Source organism: Bombus flavifrons, chromosome 12 (assembly GCF_040668555.2).
Source record: "Bombus flavifrons isolate JBK064 chromosome 12, iyBomFlav1_principal, whole genome shotgun sequence".
Lineage (NCBI taxonomy): Eukaryota > Metazoa > Arthropoda > Insecta > Hymenoptera > Apidae > Bombus > Bombus flavifrons.
Genome location: NC_138453.1, coordinates 5,445,478 through 5,462,245, shown reverse-complemented (window position 1 = coordinate 5,462,245; position 16,768 = coordinate 5,445,478). Strand labels below are relative to the sequence as shown.

The following is a 16,768-nucleotide window of genomic DNA, read 5'->3' as shown; positions in this document are numbered from 1 at the left end:
GTGTCTATATTATGTTCAACCATGAGTAAGTACATATCGGAAATTCAATGGACCCTTCTCTGGTCGTAGTTCTGAATCCAATATGCCTACATTATTGATAGAAATCGATCGATCGTTCGTTCCGTATATATACATAAAGTACACATTAGAGTCTAACGCAGGAGAAACTGCAATGAGGACGGGACACGATCTGCACATGGTCGACACCGAATAAAAGAGCAAAAGGAGAGTGTCTGTGTATCCCATGATCTTCCCTTCCTCTCCTTTCACCTGGTACTTCGTCTTTTTCGTCAGAGGGGCTGTCGCGCGTCAAAGAGATTCCGAAACGAGCGACGAGTGGACGGGGCGAAGGATCGCGCTCGTATAAAGTAGATCGATCTAAGGAAACGACCTCGTTGGCAACGGACTGCAGGAAAATTGCGTTTCCCCATTACGACGAGATTAAAGTCTCGTCCTACATTGCAGTACCGAAACCACCTCCTCTTCGCGACCATCTCAATACACACTGATCCATCCCCTTGGTCGAACATTGCCACCCTCTGTTTTCCAAGTTCAGCCGAGGTTCGTATATAAGAACCGCAATTAACCGACGACGATCATGGTCAGTGGTCTGTGCGAACAGCCTCGCAGTTATTTGCGGTGTAAACGAAAATAAGGATTCCCTCGATCCTGTATCAGGCTCGTGTATCCCGGAGGTGGTCTCCTCTTTCTCTCGAGGGCTTCTTTTCTTCTGCAGACCCTCCGTTGTCGCAGATTTCGCTCCTTCGATCGGCAAACAATTATTTTTCCCGTTTCAAACTTCTTCCACTCTCTCTCTCTCTCTCTCTCTCTCTTTCTCGCTTCACTCTCAGCATGATACGGCGAAGGTAGAAAACAAAAGGGGACAAAAGAGGCGCTTCAAGAATGAGCAATCCTTCTCGTGGCGTGACTTATGAGATTGGAAGAGGAGTTTTCGTTGCGTTCGCCCCGAGGAACCTTCGACCGAACCACTTATATCTTCCAGTTAAAGCTTGCGTCGATATCGCTCTCGGAGAAGGTTATTACTAGTCGACTCGATCCTCTGCTCTTCGATTTTTCCCAGTAATCCCCTTTTTCAAAATTATTTGATCGCGTGATCGAACTTTTTTCCAGCAGAGAAATCGAATAATCCTCGACGGTGAAGAGAAAGAGGGAGAGAGAGAGAGGGAGAGAGAGAGAGAGAGAGGGAGAGAGAGAGAGAGAGGGAGAGAGAGAGAGATGTGGTTGATTTTTCCGCAAAACGTCAGACCAGCTAGACTGTTGTTTACACGTCGAGCCGCAGACGTCGATAATTAATGACGCGATGGGTCCAATTAACTGGCACCCGGCAAAAATTTGTTAGCAAAGCTCAACCATGCGTGACTTTTTGGCTGGCGTGTTTTAATCGCAAACAACCAACAACACGACTATTATACACGCTCCAGGAGGACATTCGCGGTAGTCGCTTTGGGACCAAGTCATATAATTGAATTCGGTTCACCGAGTCCGGTTCACTGATCGAAACACTACGGCTGGCTAGTTTCGATCTGGAGCATTCGGACTAACGAGAGAATAACGAGCACGGGTAACGACGATCGAATGGAATCGGGCTGACGATCTCGATGGATGCCATGGCAGATTGCCTCCAACACAACAGCGAAGACGCGGGTAAAATATACAGGGTGATTCTTGGCAAACAGCCGATTGTCTTCGATGAGCGAAGCTATGCCATTTTGGCGAACGCTGTGTGGTAAACAATGCAGAATATTTGTTAAATGTCTGTGATAAACTGCATTGGTAGCCTTTTACAGAGACAAGCGAACTTTTATCCAGTTGAACAAACTTCTTTCGATTCATCGACCAGGCTGGGTAGATTTAAGAAAGACGGAAGTAGTGGAAACGACGAATTTAAAAGTTCCATCGGAACCCCAAATTTTTATATCTCCTTAGATCGATGAAATTGGATGTTAAGGACACGTTTTCTAAAATTTTATAAAGCATCGATAGATATGGAAAGATTTTTGTTGCGATCTGTATAATTTAAAATCCTGAAGTACGCAGTGAAAAGAAAGATTCCATCAGGAATCTCCGAGATTCGAAGGGAACAACATCAATCATTTCGTAAGAGTCATGCTGTACACATTGTACGATTTCATTCGCGAATGCTTGTTCAAATTTCCTCGCTCTCAAACGAGAGAACATACATATTCTTCTTCGCGTGCCAATCGATCCTTTGTTTGGCGAGCGTTGGCTCGTCGTTCGATTAATATATCAACTACAAACGAATATCGCATAAAAAGGCGAATATTTCGAAAATGCACGGCTCTTTCCAACACGTTGACCGATATTAAACATTTCAATTGTCAGGCATATTAGTTATACGTGACGAGGCTGTCACAGAAACACCGGTACGGACCATAAATTTACATTTACGGTTTTCCCGCGCTCGCTGGGCTAAAAATCCTTCGTCCATTATCGACGACAGGGGTTGCTTATTTGCACGACACTTGTTTCTAGCCGAACATGGCTTTCACGTTAATACAGGAAAATGTTGTGGACGGGGTCAACTCGAAAATCCATTTTTCTGATTACCCTTCCATTAATGTGACCCCCAATCCCCCATTTTCACCCGACATAGCCGTCGGCTTTTCGTACGCGAATAACAGCGTTCCGCGATATCACATTATACAGAATTAATCTAATGGTTTTTATCGTTGATGATGGACGCGTTGTTCCTTTGATACGCCAGTCCCGACGCGTATTTTACGCATCGTGTGACCCCTTTCAACATGCTACACGAGACTGTGTACTGTTATCGCTGTAAACCCGAAGTGAAAATTTTAATTAACGCATTGAAAGCGCGGTCCAAGGGAGATGGGTGGGGTGGGAGGTAGAGTATCGGATCGTGGCTTTAATGGTATCCGCAAATGTTACGTGTCAAATTATGAAGCTGTGTTTTCCGAGTTTACGTTGCCGGTTATGGGATAACGCGGCTATTTCCCCTCGCCATTCGAAACTCGATAAAATCCATACACGTAGAACTACGCGGGTTAAAGCTCCCAAGCCCTTTGCAAATGAACGACGCCCAGGAGATATCACAAACTATCCGTGTTTCGCGATCGCTGTTTCTGGTGTCACGCAACAACACCGCCTCCAACGTGAAATAATCGTGTGGGGAGGAATACCCAAGTAAAATGAAGATGCGAGAGAAGCTTCATGAAATTACCTTGGTACGCGTTTTAAAGGCAACGAAAGTACTCCGAATACGAGATGGCGGACGTGGCCTCCCGCTGTTATATGTTTTCGTCGACGACGCGCTCCGAGCTTCTCCACTGCTTTCGGAACACCGGCCAGGAAATACGAAGATCGTAAGAGAATTATACGTATACGTGCCGCATCGGAGTTACATTGCCTTCCACTTCCGGAATCGACGAAGCAACTTCCCCCGCGGAGGAAAACGTCGCCTCCGGCACGACAGAGGAAAGAATATCTTATTAAGAGGGGGAATAGCTCTCCCTTCAAGCGGTTGCCTCGAGTTGCTGGCTCGATTATCGATGGCAAAGGCAGCACGAGTTACAGGAAAACTCCGTTACCCGGCAGTCTCTACGACTTCTGCGAGCGTATAATTCACGCGGAGACGACGACGCGAAGGTGCACGGCCGGCTGTACATAGGACGAAAGTTGAATCATGAATTCGTACTTTCCGCCGAAAGTTTCACAAGCGAGTGCATTGAAACGGTTGTAGCCATGTTTCGCCAAATCGAAACTGAAACGTTCTCGCCGTGTCTATCCGCGCCAGAGGTTTGCAACGACGCACTGTATTAAGTGGTATACTTATCGACGACACGGTTCCCGGTCCTCGACGTTACGAGATCGCACGTCGCTTTCACTGTTCCAGCGAGGATCGACGAGTTCGCGAATAGGAAAGGAGATTGAATTCGCAAATATTGCTCCGAGGCTTTCCGCCTAAAAGCGGATGGCGACGGGATGGCAAACGATTCTAGGAGGATCTCGCGGAGAACACAGGTGCAATGATGTTTCGCACAGGCGTCGGTATAAGTTCGTACGTTGCTGAGAGAAAATACGCGCCACGAGTCTGGCTGGAAACAGGAAACGTTCATTTGAGGCAGGTTTAGTAATTCTAACGAGAGAACGTGGTTTCCACGTTTACTATTTTTCGAGGAATTCTTATCGCAAACCGATGAAATACAGTGGAAGGCAAAAATAAGCGGACAGTAGCGAAAATAGGTATCGATGAAGTTTCGTCAAATACGATTTGTTTGCACAAAATTAATTTCAATTATTTACTAGATTATTTATGTGCTACAAGTATATATAATAAATAAAACTTAAACATACAACACTAGTAATAGTTGGATTAAACTTCATTGATGCATACGTATGCTTACAGTCCACTTTTGTCTTCGATTGCATTTTAAAAACAAATGGCTTGTGCTCATTGCTGGCATTTCATTAAAAAAAAAAAAAAAAAAAAAAATTAGATTTCTCACAGTAAAAGATACGAATTCTCGTAGATTTAATCACGCTTCGATGATGCAAGCGCTTAAGTGTTTCTGGTCCAGAGCACGCGCCTACTTTGTTTTCAACTGAATTGGATTATACTCACGGCCAGTTTCAGCAAACGCTCGGAAGCCTTCGCCACGTCCATATTCTGGAAAATAAACGAAGTTCGATCATTAATACAAAGGAAGTCACGTGAGCGCTAAATAAGGGAAAATAAATAAACTAAAAGGCCGAAATTGGGAGCTGCAGGGACGGGGACGGGGGGTGGGTGAAAGAATGGTACGAAACGAAAGTTCCTAATTGGATTCAAACCTGCGGAATATGTAGCGGAATTCGCCCAGTACGCGCAGAAATTTTTGCACAATGATCGCGATGAACAGTAGTGGCTCGTAATTAAAATTAGCTCGAAATAATTAGCTGGCGTGGAATTCTTGCAAATTCAGTGATGTAAGCATAATTACATGGAATTTGAAAATATTTTGAGATGTTTAAAGATTCTTCGATCATGTCGATATTTGGCCGGTAGAAAAATATTTGCTACAGTTACAAGAAAAATTAAATTATATCACAATATACTATATATGATGGTATTTTTTTTTGTTTGAAAGAATGGTATTTTTTGAAAATAAATTCCGGGTATATCTTCGGCAAGCGTGCGAAATACATAGGTGCAGATACGTAGATGGAGTTGTGTAACTATTAATATTTATATTTATTCATTGCGGTAGAAACAATGGAAATATATCCTCGAAATTTATCATACTTCGCGTTATATTCGTTGTATATTTTCCAATGAAAATATAATGCTACCAATGTTTCCTCCCTGCCATCCGCGTCATGTAGCAAGGTATCGTAATTATACGTGATAAAGAAAAACGTTCATGTAAAAAGCTCTGAAATACCATTCCACGTTTAAAGAATCCACTTTATACACTATACTCTACAACCCCTGAATCTCTTTTATTTAACATGAATCGCTAACCATTTTTCTTTTTGAAAAGACAGTGGTAGTTCTTAACATCATATCGGAGTGAAAGCTAAAAAAGTTGAAAATGGAGGTTCAGATACTACGTCAGAATTTAAAAACTGCCATTTAAAGGAATGGAGGCAACAATACTCGGTTTATAAAGGGTATGCAAATGTACATCAATTGAAATGGCGACTGATAAACCAAATGGAGAGCACGAAGTTCCATAGATTAACAGCGTTCGGTAACTGGGCGCAATGAGTACTTGTGGTCGCTGGAAAGTATCCTCTTATTCCCCCACACTCGAAAACGTCGAAGGAGCTTTCCAGCAATGGAATTGATATTTCGTGCGGTGTACTAATTGAATACAGGGGAAGGAAACTACCCTTCCGGCGTTCTGCTTAAGTGGCGGTTTGTCGAGGTCTCTCCGAATGGCACAACACGAGAACTCACGGTGCTTATATACCCAGGCTTACAAATAAATACCTAAAGAGCCTCCTGTCGATTTCAACACGCCATTTGTATGCACACATACACTCAGGCTTACGTAAATACAGAAATACAGCGGGTGTGTTCGTAACCATATAATCTTTAGACTTTTACGGAGGATAAAAATCGCCGAGAAAGAAAAGGAATGGAAAAATGTAGGAGTGGGAAAAAACAGAACAACGATTCGTGGAATAAAATTTCGTTCGAATGAAGAATGTGCAAAGTTTCGGGGAAATATGAAATTATGCGTGTGCAATTTGAATGTAATTCGATTCCGTTTCGGAGACGGCAATTTCGCCAACGTTTCGCAGATTAAAACGAAACTATGTATAATTATATGCATCGTGGGATTCGTAATTACAGTGCTTGATGCATGTTCGTTATAAACCCGGAATATAATATTCTAATTTGAGGGGACCCGCGCGGTCTGGGAACGCTCGAACTGGCTAACGAGATGTTCCATGAATTCGGGCTTAAATAATCGTTTTGATCGGACCGATAAAAATTTCGCAAAGAAGATAATTGACGTTTCGTGAGCGGATATCAATATTCGTGGATGAATATAATTAACGGAAAAAGTGTGAAAGCTCTTTCGATTGTTCTATTCTACGAATCTGACGAACGATAAGGAAGCGTTGAATTAAGCATCGCGTTGAATCGTTTGATCGTAAACCTGCCAAATTTTCACGGAGTTTAAATACTGTCACAAATACAGAATGAATCGACTTTTGCTCGTTAATGGAGGATTAAATTAAAAAATAATATATTTATACCAAAGTGATGTAAAATATATACCACCCTTTTATAAAATTAAAAATACTAAATAAAGAAAAGTTCAACAAACAATTGATCTGTTCATGTTGGTCTTTTATAATGAGAACCGTCGCCAATTAAACACCCAATGAACATTCAATTTTATCGAAAAGAAACAAAATATTATAAATATAAATTTGTCGAAGTTTCTGAGTAGTATTCCGACGGAAGTAATTAAGTTTACAGGTATATATGTTTACAGGTTTATATGTAGCGTGAGTAAAGTCAATGGCTAAACAAAATCTTGTTTAACAAAGTTCTTGTAACTTTGATAAGACATCGCTGATTAAAAGTATAACAATTTTCCTCGAGATCTTCCTTTTTCATTAGTACTACATTCTAGGAAAAGTAATACCTTTGGCATTCGCTTTTTAACTCACTCTGAGACTGTAACAGGGCATCGCGTTTCTCGAGAAAATTAAGTACGCGTTATAAAGCTTCATGCTAATGTCACTTCAGTTAGAAACCCTTTGACCCTAAAAGCGATCAAAGGTCCGAAAGGAACTGCTTTATCTTTCCTCTGTGTTTGTAAAAAAATGGTGTCACTGTTCGATGACGCGTGGCCCGTCCAAGAAACGAAAAAGGACTTGTTGAACTTCGCCGAAAAACCGACGGTATCTTGAACGATCGCGTTTCTATTTCCAGTTGAAAGGATGCTTGGTTGGCTCGAGAGGTTTCCCGAATGAATGGTACAGCTTGAGTCGCGTTCACCGCGTGCATAGAAGGGGAAAGTGGAGAGGCGTTCGAAGCGAAAATAAAAAGAGAATGTATCGTATCTTTTCGTATCCTCCTATTTCTTCTCTTTCTTTGTCGCGTGAGATGGTGTGCCATGTGGATCGATCGTCTCTGACCGAGTCAAAGGCCAGAAACCTTGGGGTGGAAAGGGTTATAATAAGCCGTCTCGGACGGAAACGCCAACGGTCTCGAGCTACTAAAGTAGTCGTAACTCGAGTCCACGGACGGTGTTGTCTACACCACTGAACAGTAACTGAATACTAGCTTTCACTAGAATGAAACGCGACGAATACTTTTCGTCTCGCGAGGGTACCTATAAGCGTCTTCTCAGACTCGGTAGGAAAGAGACAGAGAGAAAGAGAGAGAGAGAGAGAGAGAGAGAAGGAGGGAGAGAAATATAGAAACGAAAGAAGGGACGAGTAGCAAAAAGAAGGAATAAGAAAGGGTTGGAAGAAGCCATTCCTTCCTACTCGCACTAGGACAGCTCCGCCGTGGAAGCTTGCGCGATATCGTTTCCTTCTTTCGACATCGTTTCAATTAGCGATCAGAGATTTACGACTTTGCATCCACGAACACCTTCTTGTCGCGCTACCACGATTATTCTCGAGATACTGACGATTCACTAGCCTCAAATTGAATTCCGAGCGAGTCAACAATGGCTGAGCAATCGAGGGAATCGTTGCTATACACGGGGTGTTTATGTGTGCGTTTTATCTTCCCTTCATCTCGTTCCGTCACTCGCGGCAGAAAAATTAGGAGTAATTTCGAGAGAAGGGTCGCGGCACATCCGATGTTAGCCCGAGCAAACGACGTAGAAGAACACACACACACACACACAAACACACACACACACAATCTCTCTCTCTTTCTCTCCTTTCCATCTCTTGTTATTTTTCGTCGAATCAATTCTCCTAGCTCTTGTCATTTATTAAATGTCATAACGGACGCAACGGTACCATTCAGCGATGACGTTAGTTCTCTACAAAGCGGAGGGAAGATCGACGGTGGAGATACGTTTTTGAGCAACCGTGAAACTACGTTCCGTAATTGAATTCCCATCACAGTGTAAACGAAAGTAATAGTTCTTCCCGTTTCCCGTCTGTCAGCTGTACGCCGCTGTTATCACGAACAAGCCGAAAGAATTAAGGTCTTCCCGATACGTTTCCCGTCTCGGTTGCTCTCGAGTTGACGTTTGGTTACGGTTCGATACGTATAACCCTCGATACTCGATGTCCAATGCCGAAAGGAATATTCATGGAAGTTCGTTAACGATCGAGTGAACAGAACCTCAATTTCCGGTTGAAGATATCAGGAAACAGCGTCAAGTCGACAAAATAGAATAGTCTGGTTTCTTGCCCGTGACACGGGTGAAATTATTAAGGATACCGTTTCGTTTGCAATAATCACGACTATCAACCGAACATGGACGATCGGCTTTTCAGCTACCACGAGCTGAGATATTTTTACCTGTCATATTTTACCTTCCGTCATCTCCAGTGACTGTTGGTCGTTTTACCTCTTAGATGGAACCGGACAAATATCCGACAGACTGAAAATTCCTTTCAAACGACAATGTTTAGCAGGATACTCAAGCTCAAAGCCGACACGAGGAGGAAAAAGAAGAAGAATGAGTGAATGGGTGAAAATAAAAATATTGGAAGTCATCGATGTACAGAAAAGTCGGACACGATTTTTTTCCTTTCTCAACTGTTCGTTGACGTGCGTGCAGTTACGGCCTCCGAAGAAGATTGCATACCACGGCGAGGAAAAAAGAAGGCGAGAGAGAGAGAGAGAGAGAGAAAGGAGGCAGTTTACGACCATTCATGATGGGAAATCGATACGATATTTCATCCGTTTTGTCGTCAACGGCTTCGAAAGTGCGAACAACCAAGCTGCAGAGCCTGCACCCACTGACTCACCATCCTTTGTGCACTCTCCAGCACCCTCGAAAATCCTTTAAACGTTCATCCCTTTAAGCAGTAGCACGTCGTCGAGCCGATAAGGTGACGTTCGATGCGACCACGCCGTCACCGTTGCTCTAGAGTGTGAAGTCATTCGTGTGCAGGGATGTGCGCCGTGAAAGATAGGCGAAACGTACAACCGGCTATTTACACGTCACGGCAGACAGAAAATATTCAATGACCTATAAGATGAATGGCCTCTTGCTGGTAGCGCTATTAACCATCAATGTTATGTATGCGCGTCAAACTGAAAAATCTTATCACCCTGCAGAATACCGTTTCACACAGTGAAACTCCTATTTACCTTTAGTACAAATTATACCTAGAGTACAAATTATACGACATCGATGACTCGCGTGACCCGCAGATGATTTTAATCGCCAATGACATGAATCACCTCTATGGCGCAACACGAACCCTAATGACGTTTGAGATTGATAAGTTGGTAGCCCGGTGGCGCGAAGTTACTGAGTGAAATCCGTTAGAAAAAATTATCCTTGTCAAGCTGTAAACGTTCAAATAATTAATTATCCGGCTATGTTAACCATATAGAGAACGAAACAATGGCTATGTCTGATTAAGATTAAGTTACGACGCATGTACGTACGATCTTTCGTCTATAACAGGCACGTGATTCCATCCAAGTGTAATTAATAATATTATTCTCACTAGATACGGATAAATAGCCATTAATACCTGAATGAACGAGAAGTTTGTTAACAGAAGTTCGTTTGGCAGTTGTGCTCGTGTTAATTAGTAATACCAAGTTCGATGATGTTCCTGATAGTTGAGGTAGGGTGACTTTAACTTCGGTTTCGATACTGTTTTGCAATCTACGTTCAGTGGCTCGTCAATGAAGCTACTAAAGGAGAAGTAAATTAATGTACACTGTTAATTAAAAAGAACACGCTTTAATGAAATTTCTTGTAATTAAAAAGTGGGAAATGTAAATGTATCAATAGCGAAGTTGCATGCAAATTGTATACGTAATCATGTGCAATTAACAATTACAATTGTGATAGCAGATCATTTTATTGGAGTTTGAAACCAAAAGAGAAAACGGGCAATTTTTTATTGTAACTTATAGTTGAAGCATACATATAGATCTGGGGGAGGATTAGAACAAAAAGATCCCAAGATGGATGGGATCAATGTAAGAAAAGTAGAAGCGTGCAGACTATTTCTTAGAAAGTGTGACTCGACAGAACTGCTCGAGAAATTTCAGTTACTACGAAAACGTGGTATATATATATACATATATAATATTGAGAATATGGTACAATAAAATGTACTGGAGTGATATACATAGTAATCTTAAAAAGAAAATTCCAATTTCCTTTGAGATAAAAATATTCTCAAATGCAACGACGATATGAGATCTATGTTTATAAACAATGATTAATTCGACAATACTCTCGATATAATTTCGAGTAAACTTCGAGAATATTCCAACTCTAGTGACGCATAATGTTTTCGTTTTCCTCGAATACTGAGCAAGCCTTAAACGGTAGCATACCCTTAAACAACTAGAACCGGACACTTGGAACACAGAACTTGGTAACAACAGGAGTCGCCCTTAGGCCAAGACAGCCAGTCAAAACTTGGGTACCGCTGATTAGATAGTTCCCGCTAGTTCCTTGTCCCGCCGGTGCTTTTCGAGCGGTTCTCTTCCTGCTCAACCTATTCTCCGACGGATTATTAAACGTTTCCATAGCATCGAATCCAGTAGATCGACGTAAGCACCGGCGTTCAAGAAGAGATTCCGCGTCGATCCCGAACAAGCCGAGCTCCATCGGTACACGATTTTCAATCGAGGACAAATTGCTTCTGGTAAATTGTTCGAGATTCCCTGTAACTGTAAGATTCCAGATCCTACGGTAAAGAAGATGGTGTCGAAGAAATAGAAATAGAAATAGAAACGGTTAAATCTTGACGTAACAATACAACTAACCAGAGTTATTGTTCTCGGTCTCGTTTTTCCCCTAGCCTATAAAGGAATCTTGAAACTGACGACATCGATCGAACTCAAGTAATTACCGTGCAAGGTGCACGAGAGTTAATTCCGGGGTGGCAAGCTCTTTCTCTATCCATTTCCACGTCGTCCGCCTCGTCATTTTCTCTATCTTCGATCGCAACGCCGGTCCCCACCCTTTTTCAACATTTTCTCTCCCTTTCTCGTTCAGTATGGCCACCTCGACTGCCTTTCTAGCCGACAAATTGGATTCGATAATTGCGAATCACGATGGCAGAGACGACAGTCACGTCGTTGATCGTTGCCGGCCAGCTGGCAGGGGGAAATGTCTCCGTCTTTCGACCTACTTCGCGATGGTCTATCACTGTCGCGTGAAGCTTGACACCGAGGGGCATCGAGAAGAAATCGATTTCGTGGATATTGCTTTCCTCTGCGAGCGGGCGCCAATGAATCGCGGCTATCCACGGAAATTGATAACTGCGCCCGCTGCTCATCACATTGTAATTACGCCCCGTCTCTCTTCGCCTTCCGTTTTTACTTCGCGACGACACGCCCCGCGCACCCTCCAAAGCTGCCGCGAGACTGGACTGGCTACTCATTATCTGGATATTATCTTTTGTTGCACAGACAAAGCGAATAAAAGAGTATATTAACCGGAAGTTTCAGTTTTTTACTCTCGAGAAGTAGCATATTAGATTTGCTGGAGAGTGTTTCCCTAAGTACCTTCCACTATGATAATATTTCAATTTTGGAACTCATAAAAAATGTACGACATCGTGAATACGCTTCTCTCAGCCAGTACCATTAATTATGAAAGAAAATACGAGTAGCTGAAAACTTCTTGAATAGTTTTATAACATTCTACAGAGAAGAAGGTAATAAAAGTGGAGTGTGGTGGTTGTCAATGAAGTGTTCAGTGAAAAGCGTCGTTAAGCGGTACGGAGAAACATTAAGAACAATTCTGGAATAACTGTGTTTGTGACATTCTAAATTTTAACATGTCTGACCATACACGAACGTATCTACTAATTCCTATTGTCGATTCCATTTGCGTGAAACTCTTGATCTTTCTCGCGGGAAAGAAAAATGTGCATACACGTGACGAATCATTCGAAACAAAGAAATCACCAAAATTTCCAACGTTTTAGAATGGTAGCGCATGGGTAACAGTCGACTACATTATACGGCCATCTATGGATATAGCTGGTAAACCGCGGATGTCCGGCGCGGATCAACCGTGGTTAAAACTGTCCGCGTAAAAGGATCCATTTAAATCCACGAACTGGGCGAACACGCGCGGGAAATTTCTGCCACCGATGCACACTGGCAGCGGAGCTATTCATCTCCTCGTTAACGAACAATCAAAACCGCAGCCTGGTTGAATTTTTTCAATTAATGTCACAGAATTAAACGAATAAACGTCAAATTGTTGATTACCCCCGGTACTTCACTGACCGTAAAACGAACTGGAACGTCTGTGATTTAACCGTTAACCAAAGGTAAAGAGTTACGTGGTGAAAAAGGGTAGAAAGAAATAAAAGATGAAAAGAAGGGACGAACAAATTAAAATGAAGCAAAAAGGTAAAGGAGGAAAAAAATTAGTGAAAAATGGTGACAACGTCAGTACGTTGTTTGCCGGTTCTTCGTATTGTTTCCACCGCAATTGCTGCTCGCGCAACGCTAATTTCACGTGCAGGCAAAATTGCCGTCGACTCATTACGCGCACGAGATCGCCGTTGTCTTTATCGCGGTGGCTGTTTCGTGTCGGACCAATGCTAGGTGAAAAATAATTTCGCGACATTACAGTCTCTCACCCTTTTTCGAGTTAACACGCCCGCGGTTTACCGTGTCATATGAAAGCGATGTAACTCTTCCCTTTCGACTTTTTGACAACGCAACGTTGCGATTCGGCGGCTGTAAATAACAGATACGCCGAGATACGCCGCGATTCGATAACGAATAACGAGGCAACGAGTAAATCGACCAATCGACGAGAATGAACGAGTTTAATTGCCAGCTCACGATCTCAAGTTCCGTTCTTGTCCCTGCCATCGACGAAATTTACACCGAAAATACACCACACCATTACACAGATCGACTGAATTATAAAACAGAATTGCCCATCAATGTCGTTGTTCATTTAACTTTATCATTCTCCCTGGACGGACGTTATTTTCCTGCGCCATTGTATCGCCAATAATAAAAGATACAATCGTATTCTCCAAGTTGCATTCCGTCCAAATTGTCCAACTAGCTTATCCGCCATATTTACAGCTTCAGCCTGATTACAGTCGACTGTGGCGAGATACATTGGCGAAACACGTACAATTCTTGGTAGATTTTCGCGAGAGCCGAGCTTCACGACCATGTTTCCTAACAAATGATCCAGCCTGTCAAATATAACTGGAAAAACAGGAGCGAAGAGGCCGCTTAACAGCCTGACGAGATAAAAACTGATGGGTCGTCAGGGCCATTATTGTGCGGTGTGCGTAGAAACATGTCATTACCAAGGGGTGCATGGGGATTTTCTGTGAGGAACGGGCGTGCGAGAGGCTGGATGGAACAGGTTGGGGTCGGTCGACCATATATTTGTGCGTATCGTAGCTAGCAGTCTGGGAATTACAAGAAAGATTGATCGTACCTATTTGCTGAAACCAAATTACACTTCTGTTCATCCACTCTCACTATCTTAGGAGCCATTTTGCTTCCAATGGCTAGTCTCCTAGATCTTATTTACGACCGTTCGTATAAATAATTAGCCACCTTAATAACGTTCACGATACACGTCGATATATCGAACGATAGATTATTATTTATTTCGAGTAGAGAATAAAAGGGATAAACGCGTGATGCATAGCGCTGCGATACTAGTACCGCGATACTGGTTCAACGAGCACGAAAGTAAAACGGATAAGGAAAATGGAAAATTGTTTTCTATGATGTACGATGTTCGAGAGGGCCGTTTCTCCAGGCGTAATGAGATTTTTCCATCGTGCCGTTGTACAGAGGATTTAACGGGCTATATGAAAGACTAAATGAAACACTTACGCTGAATGGGACTAGCGAATTCTTCACACACGGGATCATCCATTGTTGGAACAGCGACATGACAACTTGCAAGCCGACCACCACCTCCAAGATTCGTTTAATTAGAAATCTGCACAGATAAGTAAAACGTGAATTACGTAATTAGAGACTCGTTCAACGCGGACCTAGTAAAACAAAAATATTGTCCCTTGTTTAAATATACTATTTCGCTTCGTAGAAAATGTACCGAGAGTTTATAGTCCTGTAAAAGCATGACCCATTTCCACCGTACGTTAGTCAAATAGAGTCAGCCACGTCTTTTTAGTCTACGTCACGACTTTTCTGCAAATAATACATTAGCCACGTTGGTTACATTTCTCTTATCATGCACACTCCGTGTACGTCGAAAATTCGCCACGCTCGCCGAGAAAATCCAAAAATATGACTCGACAAGAGGGAATCACGCGATATGACGTTTCTTTTCCCCATCGCAATTCGTCCCTGGGATTTTCGTGGGCCAACAACTGCCGGTGGCAAGAAACGTCGGCCAGCCACAGACTTCTCTTTCGCCGATGCACTCCATCCGACCGAATCGGCAGCGGCGGCGGCGGCGGCTGTATGCATCGTCGAAATACGTCTGTACAGACGGAGGAAAGTGTTCCACGAAAATCTCCGGGATTCCGGATACAATCGGAAGTACGAACCCGGAAGCACGAAAAGGAATACATCACCTTGCCTCCGGGCGAGTCCATCCAAACGTACCCTCTCTCTATTTTCCCAACAATAGCCCACTTAAATCTAATTTCGCGAACATTTCCGCTCTCCAACTTTGGCTTCTTCCCTTTCGTTTCTCCCTTCCAAAAGGAAGTGTGCACCACCGAAACCGAGAAAGAAGGGAAACTTTTTCGGCAAGTGCCGTGCAAACCTGGCCAAGATCTACCACACTTACGTAGAAAAATGTGTACGCTGCGGGGATTAGAACGGAAAGCAACTTCAGCTGCGCAATTTTCTCGTAAACTGCAGTTAAAAAATTTAGTGATTTTAACAACTTAACCGAACATACCTTTTTCAGAGCGATCGATGTCGATTATTTAAGATGACTAAGTAAAAAGTAGTTTCTTAAAAGCCGGATACTGGAACAGGTTTTACTTATTTTAAAACTAAATCTATATTTTCAAAAATAGAATATACGAGAGAAAAAAGGAGGCAATATTGGGCTGTTCTATGATGGATGTTTTATAGAACGTATATTCCAGGCGTAAAATATCCAATGATACCAGAGGTTCTAAAATATACCTCGAGTTTCTCTTCTCTTTATTTTAAAAATCTCTCCGACAATTTCACCGTGCGCGGAAAACTATAACGTTCGAATATTTCCTAAAATGTATTGATCAAACGGTTTATAAAAAAAAAAATCGACCTCTCGCTATTTACCTTTTCCGAATCCTTTGTGTTCTGGGGAAATTCAGTTCGTAGCAGAGGGTAGGCGCCAGGATGTAGTAGTAAAGATCACGGAGATTCAAGTTGTCCGGATATTGCACCAAGACCATGCCGTCTACTTTGTGCTTCGAGTCGTCGGCCAGGTCGCCGTTTTGCTTCGCGATGGAAGCTGCAACAACGAATCGTATCCGCGTTAGACTAAAGGGAGAAAAAACAGATTACAGCGATGAATCACACGCCACGGCTGGCAAGCAACAGGAATTTCGCGAACCCTTGGACAGCCTCTCGTGCTTGCAACCGGGCCAAAACAGGAGAAAAGCAAAAATCGACTAAATAAAAGGAAGGAAAGAAGAGAGGAAGAGAGAAAGAAAAGGAAAAAAGAAGAAAGTGAAAGCTTCAACGGGGAATTTGATGAAAAGGTATCCGGGAAGTTAGTTGCTCCGCCGTGCAGTGCTCGAGAATCATTCCGTGCATCCCCAAGGACCGGGAAGAGCCGGTGTAGTTTAATCTTTCCAAGAAAAACCAGCGAGTATTTAAACTTCGATCCCTCGTGCGACGTAAGTTCAAATTGCTACGCGACTGTTACGGTAGTCATCGTTATTACACGATTTCAATATAAAGGCGGTGGAACACGTTAAAGCGTGGTAGTGTATGCCACGACAAAATTTCGCCAGGATCGGCGGAAAGTTTTTCCTCGTTGGTTGACTCGAAACGCGACCGATTCTCATCTATGCGCCTAATCCCCTGCCAGCACGAATAGCTAACTGATAGAATCCCCTCATTTATCCAAATCCAACGGATAATCCAATCTGGAATTCAAATAAGCTCAGTTACGCGCCGGCT

At 42.8% G+C, this 16,768-nt stretch overlaps 1 protein-coding gene across 1 annotated transcript in view; it reads right to left on the bottom strand.

The window, feature by feature from the left end:
* mdy (diacylglycerol O-acyltransferase) overlaps positions 1–16,768 on the bottom strand; it is an 86,954-nt gene that overhangs the window by 7,747 nt on the left and 62,439 nt on the right. Inside the window, exons 7-9 of the mRNA XM_069124457.1 lie at positions 15,920–16,094; positions 14,507–14,615; positions 4,625–4,669 (exon numbers count right to left, since the gene is read on the bottom strand). Coding sequence (XP_068980558.1) covers positions 4,625–4,669; positions 14,507–14,615; positions 15,920–16,094 — 329 coding nt within the window. The remainder of the gene's footprint in view (positions 1–4,624; positions 4,670–14,506; positions 14,616–15,919; positions 16,095–16,768) is intronic.